The sequence below is a fragment of the Saimiri boliviensis genome, chromosome X (genome assembly GCF_048565385.1).
Source record: "Saimiri boliviensis isolate mSaiBol1 chromosome X, mSaiBol1.pri, whole genome shotgun sequence".
Lineage (NCBI taxonomy): Eukaryota > Metazoa > Chordata > Mammalia > Primates > Cebidae > Saimiri > Saimiri boliviensis.
The window spans coordinates 48219686-48238405 of record NC_133470.1 but is presented as its reverse complement, the minus strand read 5'-3'; the positions used below and the strand labels follow the sequence as shown (position 1 = coordinate 48238405).

Here is an 18720-nt window from a genome sequence, read left to right as displayed (position 1 = left end):
AGGCTGTAGTGGGAGAATCAGTTGAGGTCAGGAGTTGGTGGCCAGTCTGGGGAACACAGCGAGACCCTCTCTCTGCAAAAATATTAAAAACTAGTTGGTCTGAGCTGTGAGCACCTGGAGTCACAGGTACTCAGGAACCTGAGGTAGGACGAAGTTTTGAGCCGGGAAGGTTGAGGCTGCAGTGAGCCTTGATTGTGCCACCACACTCCAACCTGGGTGACAGAAGAAGACCCTGTCTCAGAAAAAAAAATTAAATAAATGAAATCCCTGGCTAGACGCAGTAGCTCATGCCTGCAATTCCAGCAGTTTAGGAGGCGAGGAAGGCAGATCACCTGAGGTCAGGAGCCTGGAACCAGCCTGCCTAAAATGGAGAAACCTGGCTCTACTAAAAATTAGCCAGGCGTGGTGGCACATGCCTGTAATCCCAGCTACTCGGGAGGCTGAGGCACGAGAATCTACTGAACCGCTGAGGTGGAGGTTATAGTGAGTCGAGATTGTGCCATTGCACTCTAGCCTGGGCAATAAGAGCAAAACTCAGTCTCAAAAAAAAAAAAAATAATAAAATAAAATAAAATAAAAATGAAATCCCATATTTATTTACAAAAGATTGAAAATATTTGCAAACTATTCATTAGATAGAGTATTAACATCCAGAATATACAAGGAAGTGGAACATCTCGACAGCTTAAAAAAACCCATCCATGCTCAAATAGGGAAATGATCTGAATAGATATTTCTCAAAGGAAGACATACAAATGGCCAAGAAATGTATGAAAACATGCTGAACATCACTAGCCATTAGGGAAATGCAAATCAAAACCACATTGAGAACTGGCTGAGATGGAGCAGGCCTGTAGTCCCAGCTACTTGGGAAGCCAAGGGAGGAGGAATGCTTGAGCTCAGGACTTCAAGACCAGCCTGGGCAACATAGTGAGGCCTCGTCTCCAGGAAAGAAAAGAAATAATAGTAAAACCACAGTGAGTTATCATCTCACCAACTTCGAATACCCATTGTCAAAAAGACAAAAAATAACAAATGCTGGCAAGGATGCAAAGAAAAGGGAACTGTCATACTTCATTGGTGAGAATTCAAACTAGTGAGACACCAGGGAGAACAGAAGGGAGGTTCCTCCAAAAACTACAATAGAACCAACCACCATATGATCCAGCAATCCCACTACAGGGCATTTATTCAAAAGGAAGGAAATCAGCCATGTCAGAGAGACATCTGCGCTCCCACACTGATTACAGCACTATGCACAATAGCCACTCTATGGAATCAGCCTAGATGAATGGATGAAAAAAATGTGGTACCTGTACACAATGGAATACGTTTCAGCACTAAAAAAGAACAAAACTCTGTCATTCTCAGCAATCCTGGGTGGAGTGGAAGATTTTATGTTAAGTGAAATAAGCCAGGAACAGAAACTTAAACACCACATGTTGTCACTCATAGTTGGAAGGTAAAAAATATGTTTATTGTAGCACTGTCCACAATAGCAAAGACTTGGAACCAACCCATCAATGATAGACTGGATAAAGAAAATGTGGCACAGATACACCATGGAATACCATGTAGCCATAAGAAAGGATGAATTCATGTCCTTTGCAGGGACACAGATGAAGCTTGAAACCATCATTCTCAGCAAACTAACACAGGAACAGAAAACCAAACACCGCATTCTCACTCATAAGTGGGAGTTGAACAATGAGAACATATGGATACAGGGAGGGAAACATCACACACTGAGGCCTGTCGGGGAGTGGGGGGCTAGGGGAGGGAAAGCATTAGGATAAATACCTAATGTAGACTGCAGATTGACGGGTGCAGCAAGCCACCATGGCATGTGTATACCTATGTAACAAACTTGCATGTTCGGCATGTGTATCCTAGAACCTAAAGCATATAAAAAGAAAAGTAGAACAGAGGATACTAGAGGCTGGGAAGAGAAAGGCATGGTGGGGATAGGGAGAGATCTGTTAAAGGATACAAAATTGCAGCTTGATAGGAGAAGTAAGTTATACTCTTCCGTAGCCTTGTAGAATGACTAAAATTAACAGTAATACGTAGGCTGGGCGTGGTAACTCACACCTGTAATCCCAGCACTTTGGGAGACAGAGGTGTGCGGATCATCTGAGGTCAGGAGTTTGAGACCAGCCTGGCCAACATGGTGAAATCCTGTCTCTACTAAAAATACAAAAATTAGCCAGGCATGGTGGTGGTTGCCTGTAATCCCAGCTACTCAGGAGTCTGAGGGAAGAGAATCATTTGAGCCTGGGAAGCAGAGGTTGCAGTGAGCTGAGATTGTGCCACTGCACTCCAGCCTGGGTGACAGAGCAAGACTCTATCTTGAAAGAATAAAAAAATAATATATTATATAGTTTGAAATAGCTAGGAGGATATTGAATATTCCTAGCACAAAGAAATGATGAATGTTTGAGACAATCCATATGCTAATTACTCTGCTAAATACTCAAAGCAGAGTAATCACTATACATTATATGTATGAAATATAATCACTATACATTATAGGTATGAAACTATCACTACTTGCCCCATATATATGTACAATTCTCATGGCCATTTATAAAATAAAAATAAAGAAGAAAACAATTGATTTTTGCATCCTGGTGTATTGTACCCTGAATCTGAAGTATTGTGTTATATTGAAAATATCTACAGCAACAACACAAACAAAGGAGCCAAAAGAGAGGAAAGGTCTAAGGAGACTTCATAAAGATCTCCATCTCGATAGCACAGCAGCCTCCTCTTATGGACATGAGGGTGTTTTGGTTTGTTTCAACATGTACTGAATGTAGCATTCCTCAGGATGCCTGGGGCCTTCAGCTCCAGGACAACCAAATAACTACAGCAACAACATGACCAAAGGCCAGTCCCGCTACTGAAAAGATTGATTCAAACCCCAATACCAATGCCCTGGCAGAAAAAGCAAAGTAGACACTGCATACAGACGAACAAATTTAAAGTCATTCTTCAGACCTCTCATCAGAATCTATGCAACCCAGAACTTTCTAATCAGCACAAACAATTTTTTTAAATGACGGTGACATAAACATGTTTACACAAACAGGTAAACAAACAAAAATGGGGAGAAAAGTTATTGTCAACAGATTTGTCCTCCAAAACATGTTAAAGGAAGTTCTTGGGTCAGGAGGAAAATAGAAGGAAATTTGTATCTATACACAGAACTTAACAATGCTGATCATAGAACAACTGTGGGAAGGTACAACATTTTTTTTTTTTTTTTGGAGACAGAGTCTCACTCTGTCACCCAGGCTTGAGTGCAGTGGTGTGATCTTGGCTCATTGCAACGTCCGCCTCCTGGGTTCAAGTGATTCTCCTGCCTCAGCCTCCTGAGTAGCTGCGACTACATGTGCACCCCACCACGCCAGGCTAATTTTTTTGTATTTTACTAGAGATGGGGTTTCACTGTGTTGCTCAGGCTAGTCATGAACTCCTGAGCTCAGACAATCCGCCCGACTCAGCCTCCCAAAGTGCTGGGATTGCAGGTGTGAGCCACTGGACTTGGCTGATTTGAAAGAAAAGAAAAACAAAAAAAAACAAACTAAGTTTTTTTTTTTTTTTTTTTTTTTTTTTTTTAATGAGAAAAGGTCTCCCTGTGTTGCCCAGGCTTCTGTCAAACCCCTGGGCTCAAGCAATCCTCCTGCCTCAGCCTCCTGAAGTGCTGGGATTACAGGTGTGAGGCACCATGCTCAGCCAAGATTTTTCCTTGTGGCTAATCTCTTTAAAAGAAAATTGACTGTCAAATAGTAACAATGTATTGTGGGATTCTGACACAGGTAGAAATATAATGTAAGACAACAATAGCAGAAAAGTGGAGAGAAAGGAAATGGAAGTACACAGCTGTACGAGTCTAACAGTGTCCATGAAGTGGTAGGATATTACTTGAAGTCTGGCAGGAATTTTTGCATTTTATGTGTGGGATCAGTAGACAGACCATTACCTTACAATTTGACATAAACTCCATGAGGGTGGGGATGTGTCTTTTTTTTGTCATATGCCCCACTCAGCACAGTACCCAGGAGATAGTTGGGGTTTGGTAAATGACTGTTCAACAAATTAAGTCTTTTTTTTTTTTTTTTTTTTTTTTTTTTTGAGACAGGGTCTCACTATGTGGCCCAGGCTGGAGTGAAGTGGCCTGATCATGGCTCACTGCAACCTCCACCTCCTGGGCAGAGGAAAGTGACTTTATTTCAGAGAAACAGCAAGGTGATGGACTAACATCCTGTGGAACCATCTTAAGGGGCATGAATCCCAAGCTTCGTTTTACACTGGGGAAGGGAGAATCAGGAGAGGGTGAGTTCAGGAGGATAATGGTGACCACAGACATGTAGGTGTCTACAGGAGCCCAAGGAGGTTGCAAAACGTCTTTGTCCTTGGTGAGGTCACAGTGCTCCCATAAACCTTTCACACAACACTGCTGCTTGTGTGTACATCTCCTCAGGCTGGGTTCTGAAATGGACTATTATCATCCTTGCTTTGAAGTTAAACCCTACACTAAATTCCTCCCACAGTTAGCTTGGCCTACGTGTGGGAATGAGCAAAGGCAGTTAGCCCCTCAGGTAGGACGCAAGACAGAGCCAGCCCTGGTGGATTTCTCTGGCTGTTACAGGTGCGCCCTCCCTCTCTGTGAAACACACACACAGACACACACAAACACACACAGGCACACACACACAAACGCCTGTTCCCCTGGCACTGACTCAGATCAGTGGGCAGCTTCTGGGCAGTCCCCCGACCTGCATTAGGAGGCTGAAGGGCACCGGCTTAGCTCGAGGGTGGCCTCAAAGCTTCCTGAAGGTGCCATGGCATGACGCACAGCCAGGCCCGAGAGCTTTCTGGGTCTGTGGGTGGTAAGGGCCGGGGGCCTTTATACCTTTACGCGGGCAGTGCCCCCTTGTCACAGTTTCTGGCGAATCTTCAGAATGCTCATCACTAGGTGCAGTTATTCCCTCACACACCTCAGGCCAGGGGGGCTTCTCACCACAGTAATGGAGCACTCCCTTGTCTTAGCAGGAAAACAAACCTAGGAAACAGAAGCTTAGCCACTTACTTGTGCACTAGTAATGTCATAGATCACACTGGTTCTCACTCCCCCAGGTCTTTCCGGGACCGACCCAACCCAGCCCTGATCATCCCAAACTAATGACCACAACAACCTATACGTGCCTCTCGCTTTGCACTGTTGGTGTCATGGGGGGAGTGTTGAGTTTAACTCCTGCACTGTGTGTTTTCTCTGTTTCCCTGATCTCAATCTGTAGGGTTCCAGATACCAAGACAGGTGCCCCAGACCACTCTCGGAAGTGATGATGCTGCAGGTGGGCCGGGCCTTGACCTGCAGCAGCGCCTTGCCAGGGCCATGTGCTGCCCAAACACCTTTTACCCCTAATTCTCCTTCCGCTGGAGCGGAAGGAGAAGAAAGGTCTAAGCAGACTTCATAAAGATCTCCATCTCGATAACACAGCAGCCTCCACTTACGGACATGCGGGTGTTTTGGTTTATTTCAACATGTACCGACAGTGGCATTTCTCAGGATGCCTGGGGTCTTCAGCTAACCTTCCATCTGCATTACTCTGCCTCCGTCACTGTCCTCTCTACCCTACCAGAAACCTTTCTTCTCTTTTAAATGCTGCCCCTGGGGTCTCTGACTGGTTTTCCTTCTGATAAGGACAGCAAAACACCTTTTACCCCTAATTCTCAAGATACCGAAGAGAATGAGTCTTCAGAATATCTATTTAAAAAGTTATTGTAGAAACAGTGACGGTGGAATAGTAACAAAGAAAATGCAAGTAAAACCGTGAAAGGAATGTTATTTCAAAATGATCGAGAGTTTCTCACTTAGACAATGACACTTCGTATGTGGTGCATTCCCTTCCAGGCTTTTTTCTATGCATTTCTTAAAATTATGCGATTGGAGAATAAGAAGTGTGTTTATAACACTGCATCTGTTCTTTTGTTTAATATTATTCCAAAGCTCTCCCCATAATGACAGTGACAGGGCTGTTGCTGCTAATATCCATGGTAGCAAACACATACAGAAAGCTTGATATGCACCAGAGGCCATCTTTGTGCTTTCCTGGTAATGACGCACCACCCGTATTATCAAACGCACTCAAGAGACCTCATGTTCAATCCACACGCAGAGAATGTCATCTCATGAATGCTGCTGGATGCTTTCACCTGTCTTCTGATCTGGAGGAGCATTCGTCACTGCAGTGCATTCTAGAGTGTCAGAGTCGGATTGCATATGTCTATATGCCCCTCTCCAACTTGGGTACCAATCTGACTCTGCCCTTGCTGGCGACGTGACTTTGGGCAAGTTCTTTAGTTTCTTAACCTATGTCTCACAGTTCGTTTTCTGTCATAAGGGACAGTAACATTAGTAACACACACCCGGCAGTGTTGCTATGACCACTAAATGACTATTATATATACATACATATAATTTAAAAATATAGTCATGTATATATAGCCTAATTTGAATAGATTATGTAGAGAGAGAAAAAGAGAGAGAGAGAGAGAGAGAGAGAGAGAGAGAGAGAGAGAGTAGGGTGCACTAAAAACATCTGGCCCACAGCAAGTATCCAGAAGTGTGAGCTTTTATTCTCACATCTCTGAACTTCTGCTTTCTGCTCTTCCCCGTTATTCCTAGCCCGTCTGCCCCAGACCCCTCTCCCCGTCCCCGCACACCTTCACCTGCCCTCCACGCTCCACTCTCTTTCCCCATTGCCTGTTTTCTCTCACTCTGGACGTGAATAAATTGATACCATCTTCTCATGATTTAGCTCAGAAAATATTAGTATCATTGGTCTTTAATTAGGTCAGCAATGACTTTATTTTTTTGAGACAAAATCTCACTCTCTCACCCAGACTGGAGTGTAGTAGCATGATAACAGCTTGCTGCAGCCTCGACCTTCTGCAGTTTAGTGATTCTCCCGCCTCAGCCTCCTTAGTAATTAGGACTGCATATGCATGTGACCATGCCCAGCTAATTTTTAAAATTTTGTAAATGTGAGGTCTCGCTGTGTTGTCCAGGCTGGTCTCAAACTACTGAATTAAAGTGATTGTCCTGCCTCAGACTTCCAAAGTTCTGGGATTACAGGTGTGAGCTACTGCACCCGACCTGTTTGCCCCCTCCCTTTTTTTTCCCTTTATCGAAGTTTTTGCTCCTGCCCAGAAAACTGATATTTTCTTTCCCACTTGGAGGAAAGTGCAATCAAACTTCCTGGAGTTTTGCCCACTCAAAAATCACCTTTGGCAACACTTGAGTACTTTCTCTTCCTGCCTGGAGGATAAAACAAAAGTCAAAATCAGCACCTGGCTGCACCCTTCCCCCACTGCCTTATTCAGCATAGAACCGTGGCTAAGGGATCCAGTGAGCCAACTTTCTTGCAGTTGGTGGGATTACTGTGAAATGCTGTGAGTACATATATTTCTCACAACAGAAAACAGCTAGGCTGCTGCGTCCTATTATGGGCAATTTCACAGTCTCCCAGGTGTGACAGCTTTATCATGTCTACCCCTCTTAATTCTTTATTCAAAGAACGCATTCACCATATTTTAGTGCGTCAGGGTCTTGCTGGTGAATCACACTGTTGCTGCTAGTGTGTCAGGAACACCCAAGACCATGCTCACTTCCAGTGATTTCTTATGAGGACTCAATGTATAGATGTGCTGTGGCTAAGAGTTATGATAGCAAAAGAATACTGAACTCAATTAGTAACAGGGAAAGCCCACTGGGCAGTCTGGAGGGAACCAGCAAAAGCTCCCAAGAATCCCTTCCCAATTGAGTCACACAATTTGTCCCTCCAGCAATGAATCATGACAACGCGTGTAAAATGTCGTCTACCAGGGAAGTTCATTAGAAACTCAGTGCCCTAGGTTTTTACTGGGGACTGGTCACACAGGCACTCTCTGCCTAACAGGCTACCTCATTTCAGATTCCCAGAAGGGAAGCTGGTGTTCAGCATAAAACACGTTACTTAAACAAACAGTTTCAGAAGAGTAAATCACTCTTATCAGATGGAGAATGGTGGAAAACCTCCTGAAATCAAGTTCACAGATGCCAGGCAAGGGTCAGTCTTGCAAGCTGACCTTTCTAAGGATAGTAATTTCAGACCTGCTAAATTACCTTTTTTTTTTTTTGCACAGAATTCAACTACAAAGCTTTAAAATACATAATCAAATCAGACAGAGCCAATGGAAAAAAATCAGCAACATATGGATGAACTGAATGGCACCATGGACTAACTGGATCTAAGTGATACGTGGAGAATGCTCCACATAATGACAGCAGACTGTGTATTCCCTTATGGATGATTTTGAGGGGTTCATGGCTCCAGTGGATGAAGTATCTGCCAACATGGTGGAACTAGGAAGAGAACAAGGGTGGAGCATGAAGAGATGACTCAACTGCTGCCATCTCATGAAAAAACTTTAACTGGTGAGGAGTTGCTTCTTATGGATGAATGAAGAAAGTAGTTTCTTGAGATGAAATCTATTCCCGGGGAAGATGCTGTGAACATTGTGGAAATGACAGCAAAGGATGAGTTGATTAGGTAATGGCAGGATTTGAGAGATTTGACTCCAATTTATAAAGGAGTTCTACTGTGGGTAAAATGCTATCAAGCAGCATTGCCTGCTACAGAGAAATATTTCATGAAAGGAAGAGTCAGTCCATCAATGGAGCAAATTTCATTGTTGTCTTATTTTAAGAAATTGCCACAGCTCTCTGTGTAGTTTTGGTTTGTTAAAAAGAAAATAAAAAAGAAAATAAATTGCCACAGTCACCCAACTTTCAACAATCCGCACCCTGATCAGTCAGCAGCCATGTACATCCAGGCAAGACCCTCTACCAGCACAAAAGTTACAACTCACTGAAGGCTCAGATGATCTTTAGCATGTTTTAGCAATACAGTATTTTCCAATTAAGGTATGTAGATTTTTTTGACATAATACTATTGCACAGTTAACAGACTGTAGTGTAGTGTAAACAACACTTGTTATTATTTTGTAATTTTTTATTTCAGTAGGTTTTTGGGATACAGGTGGTATTGGGTTACATGAACAAGTTCTTTAGTGGTGATTTATGAGATTTTGGTGCACCCATCACCCAAGCAGTATACAGTGTACCCAATGTGTAGTCTTTTATGCCTTACCCTACTCCCATCCTTTCCCCTGAGTCCTCAAAGTCCACTGTAACCTTCTTATGCCTTTGCATCCACATAGCTTAGTTCTCATTTATGAGTGAGAACATACTATAAACATCACTTTTATATGCACTAGAAAACCAAAAAATGTGTGTGACTTGCTTTATTATGGTGGTCTGAAACACTACATGCAATATCTATGATTTATGCTTGCATACATTTCTGAAGGGGACATGATTTAACATGTAAAAGTCCACCATCTGGCACCTCAAAATTCATGTCCTCTCACATCCAAAATACATTCACTTCATCTCAACACCCTCAAAACTCTTAATTCTTTCAAGCATTAACTCTAAATCCCAAATCTCATTCAAATGTCATCAAAAGCAAGAAAGGGGGAGACTCAGTATGCTGTATCCTGGGGCAAAATTATTTCCCTCTGTGAACTTGTGAAACCAGGTAAGACGTTATCTGCTTCCAAAACAGCATGAAGGTGCAGGCATAGGAGAAACATTCTCATTCCAAAATGGAGAAGATGGTAGGAGAAAAGGAGTCATGCGGCCCAAGCAAGTCGGAAACCTAGCAGAGCAAATTCCATGAGATTTTAAGACTTCAGAATAGTCCTCTTTGGCTTGATGCTGTGTCCTCTGGGCCAAGTAGGGTGGCAGCTCTGCCCTCTTGGCCCTGAGTGTTAGCCCTGCTCCCTTGCCCCTGGGCAAAAGCCCTGTTTCCTGAAATTGAGGAGATGGCTTTGTCATCTGGAGCTAAGGAGGAAGTGTCTGGATTCCTGTTCCCCAGATCGTTGCTGCCTGGACCTATAGAGACAGTGGCAGCTTGCCAGCTTCTGCATCTGTAGCTCTCCCCTCAAAGTCACTCTTCCTTTATTTTGTACCATGTTTTGTCCCTTTCATTCCAGGCTGGCTGTGCTTCTATTGGTTTAAAATCCTCAAAAACATGTTGGCCTCTGATGCAATTCATGGCGTCCATGCAAACAGACCTTCAGTCCTCCATAGATCTTTCCTGGATAACTGCATCTCCATCCCAGCTTTCTGCTGAGATGGCTGATTAGATCCATGACTCACATCCCTCATCTCTTTAGCAATCAGTTATCCCACTACACCCTTGGCCCTACTTCCAGAGCTTGCCATTTGGATAGGCTGAGAATCTTCTAAATAATCAAGGGCTGATTCCTTTTTGCTCAGCAGTTCTGTTGTTGATTTATTTCTCCTTCCTTGTGTTTTGCAAACAGCAGTGAGGAGAAACCAGGCCACAACTTTAATACTTTGAAATATTCTTAGCTACATATGCAATTTCATCACTTATAAGTTTTAATCTGCATTTAACAGAATGCAATCTAGCCAAATTCTGTGCTACTTTCTTACAAGGATTGTGTGCCCACCTGTTTCCAAAAACGTGTTCCCCATTCCTGTCTGAGAGCTCACCATAAGAGCATCAACATTCATATTTCTAGAAATATTCTGTTCATGATGATGGATGTATTTCTCTATAGTTATATAAACATGTCCACAATGCTAGAAACTCTCCTCCATTTGAATGACCTCCCATAATGATTTATTCAGAGGAGAGAAGCGATCTGCTGAGAACTCTTAAAGCTTCCCAAATCCAGCCTACCCATGCTTGCCCTGGCATTCTCCACCAACCTTCTGCATACAATGCTCTTGACTGAAGCCAGCCCCTAACCTCACCTCAGGATCCCATGCCTCCCACCTTCTCAGGGGCTTTGCTCCTGCAATGATCACTCATCTCTCCTTTTTTCTTTCTTTCTTTCTCTTTTCTTTCTTTCTTTCTTTCTTTCTTTCTTTCTTTCTTTCTTTCTTTCTTTCTTTCTTTCTTTCTTTTTTGAGACAGAGTCTCATTCTGTTGCCAGGCGCCAGGTTGGAGTGCAGTGGCACAATTTCAGCTCACTGCAACCTCCGCCTCCCGGGTTCAAGCAATTCTCCTGCCTCAGCCTCCCAAGTAGCTGGGACTATAGGTGCACGCCACCATGCCCTGCTAATTTTTTGTATTTTTAGTAGAGACGGGGTTTCACCATGTTGGCCAGGATGGTCTCGATCTCTTGACCTCGTGATCCACCCACCTCTGCCTCCCAAAGTGCTGGGATTACAGGCGTGAGCCACTGTGCCCGGCCAGTCCCTTTCTTTCTACTACAAACACCTTAGGGATGTGAGTCTAGGGAGACAGGGAAAACCCTGGCTGGTCTTGCATGTACCTGACTCAGTGTGCATGCCCCTTGCTGCCCACGTGCCTTGTTGGCCATATGCCTTGCTGTCTGCCTTCTTTTCCTGCAGAGCTGTGCAAGGAGGCCTCATGACTTCCTTCTGTGTTGCTGACTAGGAGTCAGCCAGTAGGTTCGCAGATCAGTCTTCCCAGAGGTGAAGTGTGAGTGAGTGTGAGGAGAAGCACGTGGGCACGGTCCATAGCCTCCTAGGGGGAAGGACCTTGAGGTCCCTGTCCTTCTCCTAACAGGAGGTGACACAGCCATGGCCTTGCTGTCTTGGGGGGTTCCAGACACGGAAGGAAGGAAGGCCATAGAGGAGAGGAGGACCTAGTGACCATGGAGTGAGTTTTGAAGGAGGAAACTATTTGTGGTATTTGAGTCCCGGAGGCACATGAAACCACTCACAGACTGCACATTCCGACGTCTTCAGTGGGAATCTGCGCAGTGCGGGATAGGGTGGGGCGAGGAGAGGTGCCACAGCCCACAAGGCAGGCACCAACCTCACTGCGCATGTTCACTGGAAGTCTTCCCGTCCACCCCTTTGTGCATGTGATAAACACCGCGGAGCTGTGAGGGTGTGAGGATCGTGTTCCTGCTGGCTGGACTTTTTCTGTCCTACAGAGACGTAACCGGTAGGTCGGCAGGCCAGTCCTCGCAGGGGTTGAAGTGTGACTGAGTGTGAGGAGAAGCCAGTGGCTGTCCGGAGTGTGGGGCAGCATGGTCCGTGGCCTCGGAGGCCGGAGGGTCTCAAGGTGATCGACCTCCTCGTGAGGTGGCACCGCCACGGGCCTTGTTGTGTGGGGGTCAGAACGAGGGAAGAAGGTGGGCCACGTAGTTGAGCGGGGTCAGGTGAAGATGGGGTGACTGGTGAGGGTACTAGGGAAAGTATCTGAGTCGCTGGAACCCTCGACAGAGGACAGATTCCAGACTCTTCCGTGGAAACCAGGAAGGAGCGGGGTGGGCATTAAGGAAGGGAACTGGGAATGCTGCAGGCTGCTGACCGCAGGCCTGATGTCTGTAGAGCACCCAGCAGAGGTGTCCAGTGAGGAGGGCCCAGCGCTGTGTGGCAACTTCTCAAGTCGACCGTGGAGGTTTGAATGGGTGGAGCTCTGCATTCCAACAAAACTTGATTTTATGGGGGAAATGGGCCTAACAAACGGGTGTGTGACAAAAGCCATGGCCACTGCACTTTTAATTCTCTGGCTGTATTTTCCCAAATGTCTCCATGGAGGACAGTTCAGTTGTGAAACCAAATCTCATCAGAAATATCCTTTGTCTTTTGCCAGGAGCCTTAAGACATTGCTCAGCTAGCCTGACCAACTTAAGTGGCTTTGCAAGCATTCAGAAGGCACACACACTTACACATGCCTGGTGACTTAGTTTGAAAGTATTTACAAACTTTTAAAAAATGGCGAGTTGACATTTGGTCATGGAAGTGGTCAAATACAGCTGTCCTTTCAAGTGCATTTACCAATTCACAGTATTCTTTTGGCAGTGTGAAATATGATTTGGAGAGGAAGATCAACATATAGGCCTAGACCAAGTAGAACTATACCACCTCCTGAGCTGATTGGGCCTATGCTGGTGAGTGCCTTAATCTTTGATGTTTTCTATTAGCAGAAAGTCGTTTTTTGTAACTTATTGTTATTACAAAACATAGTTTTGTAATTGTTGCTGAACCAGTATAGATACACCAATAAAGGTCTCCCATGCTGATAAAAATGATAATTCGATCTCATGAAAGAAACATAAATCCAAGAGGCTTAAGTTCTATTCTCTGGATGGATGATCTTGCGTTCCCCAGATTTTGCCCATGATTTCCTTCTCATGCTTATTTGCAAAAGATCACACACATTCATCCCAACATAGATTAAAACAGCTTCCGAAGTCCTTGAGGGTAACTGTCTTAGAGTAACCTCTCTGTGGAAAGAGTAACTTTATGGAGCATAAGTATGTGGAATAGTGTTGGAGAAATGTCTTTAGACTTATGATCAGAAATATCAATGTATTCTGTATATTTATATTATTAAAATGTATTGATAACCAAACTTTTTATCTGTATACACACACTTCTGGTTCCAGGAGCCTAATAATGTGCCTCAGCAAGAGGAACCACTGGCTGAAAGTCAGAATCCTACACCTGGTCAGGAGAGAGAAGAAGATCAGGGTGCAGCTGAAATTCAAGGTGCTGGGAAGGGAAAGAAAGAATGTGTATGGGGGGAGGAGGCCTATGTGTGCGTCATGCCTTATGCCATGACCAGTAACATGAGGAAAGAAAACATTAGGAAAGAATCTCAAACATTTATTGAGAGTTGGCTGGAAAAGTGAAGAGTATAGTTTGCAGCTTCCTGGAGTCCCTGGATATAATGAATCTTCTGCTACCTTTGAAATATATTTTGTATGCTTAAAAATACAGTTCTTGCTAAATCAGATGAAACGGTTTAATTTGATGTACAAAAATGTACATTATCTCACTAGTTTAATTTGATCTTCTTAGAATGTGGTTGTCTGATGTTCTCAGCCACGGTGTCCACAGTATTGTAAGCACCTTTTAATAGTATGTAGAATGCCAAGTCACCCCACCTTATAGTACCCTGAATAAAGCCCATTTGCATAAGGATGTTAACCCCATTTTATAAATAAGAAAACTGAGTCTCCACAATTGAGGTTTACCAAGAACACTTGACTCATGGAGAAGGAATTCATATTTCATTCCAAGGTTTGTGTTTTTCATGCCATCTACCTGTATGTTCTTAGAAAACGTGAATGATTTTGCTTGAAATGCTAATACCCGAAAGTGTCTGCACTGTAAGGTACTTCTGTATTGGCTCAGGAAAACACAGTTCAGTGAAGCAGGATAGCAACTCCAGAAAAGACCTCAGTAAATGACAGCCATGGTTTCCCTTGATGTATATTTTTGACAGTACAGGCAGTGCTTGACTTACTACCACGGTGGGGACCGCGGAACGGTCGTAACACGATTTGGTCGTAAGTTGAGTAGGCTATATGTACAGTTGAAATGGTGCACGCGGAGATGGTAGTGCTGCCGGAAGCTGGTCCGCACTGTCGTACGCCCAGCTGGGCAACGTTTGCGCTGCCAGACGCGGAGCAGTCGTGGCTAGCGATTGTGGTCGTAAAGTCGAATGGTCGTAAGTTGCATAGGTCGTTAAGTCGATCGATACCTGTATGTTTGGTATAAGCTAGATAATTCAGGACATTGGCATACAGGCAGCTATATTAGTATGATTTTAAGCAACTTTTAAAGAGTTGTTTAAATACTTTTATAATTAGAAAACTCAAAGTATGATAAGATTATCATGACACAGAAATTTCCTCAATGGATAGCATTTTGAAGTTAAACTGACAAAATTTGGGTCATGGAATATTTTAGCAATTCACTGTTAACGGGTTTCCAGATGATGACTGTCAACAATGCCCATTAATGTTTTTTTTACTCAAATTCCTGTACTCTTGTGGAAGACAGTGATTTTCTTGTTATATTTGGTACTTTTTTCTAAATGGGATTCCTTTATGGAAAGTTACATTTAGGGCCTTTGGACCTAAGTTTGTTTAATTTTAACCAAAAATTTTCAAGTTACATCAAAAGGTGATGAGTGTCAGGACTGTAAGATTTGTCATCGGTTCACCAATATATTCATCTAATCTTTCAGAAAATTACATTTAAGTTATGATTAAAATGCTATCCATTGGGCAGATTGCCTAGATAGCTGATACTCACTGTTTAAAATACACAGTGGTAACGTATAGGAAATGTAAGTGTGGTATCATTTTTCCTCAGATTGTCATTTAAGATAAGATTTCATAATAGCGGAAAACAAAGTTGTGACATCTTTACATCACATTTATTAGTGCAGTAGGCTATAGAATTTTATTTCATAACACTGAGGAAAATAATAGTATCATTTCCTTATTTGTCTTTCTTGTTTGCCTGCTTTAATCAAGAACCTTTGTAATTTTTAGTGCCTGATCTGGAAGCTGATCTCCGGGAGCTGCCTCAGTCAAAGACTGGGGATGAATGTGGAGATGGTACTGATGACCAGGGGAACACTCTGCCAGAATCAGAGCAATTAAAAATGCCAGAAGGAGGTATGCTATCCATTAAGATGCAAAATTATGTGCTTTCTATTTTCCACAATATTATACTTTTGTTAGTAAGAGAGAACATTACTACCCCTTTAAAATCAGAGTTCAAACGCAGACTTTCTTTGAAAGGTTCTTCAGACCCCAGTTGCCTGACTGCTAAGACTTAAACACGATCAGATACAGATGCAAAATGGGTCAAAGCTGTATTGAATCATCAAATATGAAAGCATATTCTTATTTCTGATTATATCCAACGACTAACAATTTTCAGATTCTTTTCTCAATTCTGCCTTTAACAAATACATAATGCATTTGTAATACTAGTTTACGTGAAGTATCCTGAGCATCTTAAGCAGATTCTAGTACCAGCTGTAACATTATTTGTGAGATTCTGGATGAATTCCATAAATTCAACACCCATCTTTTGCTGTTATTGAAAATAGTAAATGCAAATCAGATATATTAAAATCTGTTTCAAAGTTGATTTCTGTATCCTCATGTTCTGTTGGATAGAATGCAAAGATATAATTTGTTTTTCATAACAATCAGTTTCACTCCAGTTATAATATCTGAATTGAGATTTCGTGGTTCCCAAGAAAATAAGCAGGGAACTTGCTTGATGAAAGTATCTTTTCCATGTAGTTTCCAAATTGGAGACTTTTAATCAGAAGAGTTTTTGAATTTATAGGAAGCATTCCATGTTTATAGAAGCAATTACCTAAATGTTTTTGTTCTATGCTGCTGAACCTTTCCATTAGACTACTTACATTGAAAGATAGTTTTCAACTATTTCCAGGAGCCCATTGAACAAGCCTCAATTGTATTCTTAGGAAGATTATAGTCTTAAATGAATATCTTGTTAAAATAGATAGCAAGTTACGTGAGAAAGGAAAATAATTAAAAATGAAAATAATAAAGAGCAATAGAATAAATCTAAGGGAAAAGGAAAGAGATACTTAATAAGAGACAGGTATGAATAACTAATAAAAGGAAGTGTAATCCAAAAGTAAGAAATTTAAAAGATTGTTCTTTTGAAAAATGCCTATGACTAGAGTAATAGTTTACACACGCTTAAAGAAAATGGAAAAAGCTCAACATGAAATATGAACAAGACCCTAACAGATACTGAATATATGGTATAATTGAAAGTGAATACATTCTTGAATGCCAATATTTTCAAAATATGAATGAAATGATTGATATGCTAGGAACATACACATTAGTTAATACATTCTAATAATACCTGAATATCTAAACATCACAAAGACTGTGGAAGAACTTCTGAAATTTACCACTTATCCCTCAAAAACACTTAAATTTTACAAGTAAATACTTGGCTTTTCCAGATGTCTTACTCTCTTTTTGTATTTTCCCTTTCCTCCGTTTCTTTTTTTGTACCACTATTCATGATATACTCCTCTTTCCCATTTTGATGTCAAAAATAATGGGGATAGATTAAACTGAGTGTTACCATGTAATTACTTTTACCAGTGGGAATACTTTCAAGTGTAAAAAGAGGGACTCTTCATATTGACATTAGGATGATAGGCGAAAATCATGGACAAATGGTTACCGTACCTTAAAGACCACAGAAGGGTAAACTAGCCCCAAGCATCATTTTTGCACTTCGGCGCAACAGAGAAAATAAAGTGCAACACTTAGCTTTCTGTTCACTGCACTTACACAGCTCCTAATGTGACATTAACTGCTTCCCAGGAGCTTGTTGAACATCCCAACTATTATTTCCAGCCAAAACATTACATTATACATTCTTTGTAAATTCCTTTGTTTCTTAGGTTTGTTGTGTGTTGGTTATTCATTTATTTATTTTTATTTTTGAGACAGAGTCTCGCTCTGTTGCTAGGCTGGAGTGCAGTGGCGTGATCTCGGCTCACTGCAATCTCCGCCTCCTGAGTTCAAGCAATTGTCCTGCCTCAGCCTCCTGAATAGCTGGGATTACAGGTGCCTGCCACCACACCCAGCTAATTTTTTTTTTATTTTCAGTAGAGATAGGGTTTCACCATGTTGGCCTCGATCTTCTGACCTCGTGATCCGCCTGCCTCGGCCTTCCAAAGTGCTGGGATTACAGGTGTGAGCCACCGTGCCCAGCTAGTTATATTTTTATTGAAACTATACACAATGGTTGCTTTTCACTTGGAGCCACATTTTAATAGGTTCACTTGATTTAATTGTGTTCTGAAGTTAGACAGTTTTTGGTTTCCTTGAACTACAGAAAAGGTGTTTTGAAAATGTTGCTAATACAGATGCTTGGAAGTCTATCTTCAAAGTCTCTACAGAGATTTAACTGAATGTTAGCCATTGGGTTACTCTTAGGCTTCTGGTTTTAGTCCATGGTATAAAACCAAAACTTCGGTTTCCTTTGCATACTTTTAATGTCATCTGAATACAGTTCTGCTACTAATGTTCCCTCCTGTTTCGTTTCTATTACAGATGGCAGGCAACCACAGTCTTAAACGAAGACAAGCTGCAACAACACAAAGCTTGTGTTTTTATATAAGATATTTGACTTAAAAATATCTAAATAAACTTTTGCAGCTCTCTCCGAAGAAGTCTTGTACATCGTTTGTTCTTTTTATTCACAAATATTTGATACTATTGAAAATGGTGGCCGGGTGTAGTGGCTCAAGCCTGTAATCCCAGCACTTTGGGATGCTGAGGCAGGAGGAATTCTTGAGCTCAGGAAACTGACACCAGTTTGGGCAACATAGTGAGACTCCCTCACTGCAAAAGTCAATGAATGAATGCATGAATGTATGCATGTATATATGTAGACTTTGTCCCAGCTACTCCTGAGGCTAAGGTGTGAGGATCTCTTGAACTCAGGAGGTCGAGGATGCAGGTAGTTATGTTCAGGTCACTGCAACTCCAGCCTGGGTGACAGAGGGACACTCTGTTTCAAAAAAAAAAGAAGGAAAAGTATCATTTTTGAAATTTTGTATTCTGATTACACTGGTATACACACTTGTGATGTTATGAAATATATAAATATATATTTGGTCCTCAAGCCTCTATACTGGTATACAACTCTTAATATTTTTAGAGTCTCCACAAAGTGATGTCTTTTTGTATGCTAATGAGTTGACTGATGCCTAGCAACCCCTGTGTAACTTTAGAATGGGGGATTAGAGGGCTGGGACTTTCAGCCCCACCCCAAACCTTCAGGGA

The 18720-nt window shown here is 42.2% G+C and overlaps 2 protein-coding genes across 3 annotated transcripts in view; one reads left to right on the top strand and one right to left on the bottom strand.

The window, feature by feature from the left end:
* Positions 1–4935, bottom strand: part of FAM156B (family with sequence similarity 156 member B) — a 50465-nt gene extending 45530 nt beyond the window's left edge. Inside the window, exon 1 of the mRNA XM_039475549.2 lies at positions 4919–4935. The gene's annotated coding sequence lies outside the window, so the exon portion shown is untranslated. The remainder of the gene's footprint in view (positions 1–4918) is intronic.
* A 7054-nt stretch (positions 4936–11989) lies between these two features.
* On the top strand, positions 11990–18101 carry XAGE3 (X antigen family member 3). Of its 2 annotated transcripts, none has more exons than XM_010331585.2 (5): positions 11990–12062; positions 12926–13014; positions 13513–13615; positions 15412–15537; positions 17986–18101. In XM_010331585.2, the coding sequence occupies exons 2-5, from the start codon at positions 12934–12936 to the stop codon at positions 18006–18008; spliced, it is 333 nt and encodes a 110-aa protein (XP_010329887.1). In that variant the 5' UTR covers positions 11990–12062; positions 12926–12933; the 3' UTR covers positions 18009–18101. The 2 variants fall into 2 exon arrangements, with proteins under 2 accessions (XP_010329887.1, XP_003943769.1); XM_003943720.3 differs by lacking the exon at positions 11990–12062 and adding an exon at positions 12766–12817.
* The last annotated feature ends 619 nt before the right edge of the window (positions 18102–18720 follow it).

Coding starts and splice junctions, on each gene's coding strand:
- XAGE3 (XM_010331585.2), top strand. CDS start 12,934: ATGATTTGGAGAGGAAGATCAACATATAGGCCTAGACCAAGTAGAACT. Junction 13,015..13,512: donor AGCTGATTGGGCCTATGCTG/GTGAGTGCCTTA, acceptor TTCTGGTTCCAG/GAGCCTAATAATGTGCCTCA. Junction 15,538..17,985: donor ATTAAAAATGCCAGAAGGAG/GTATGCTATCCA, acceptor TTTCTATTACAG/ATGGCAGGCAACCACAGTCT.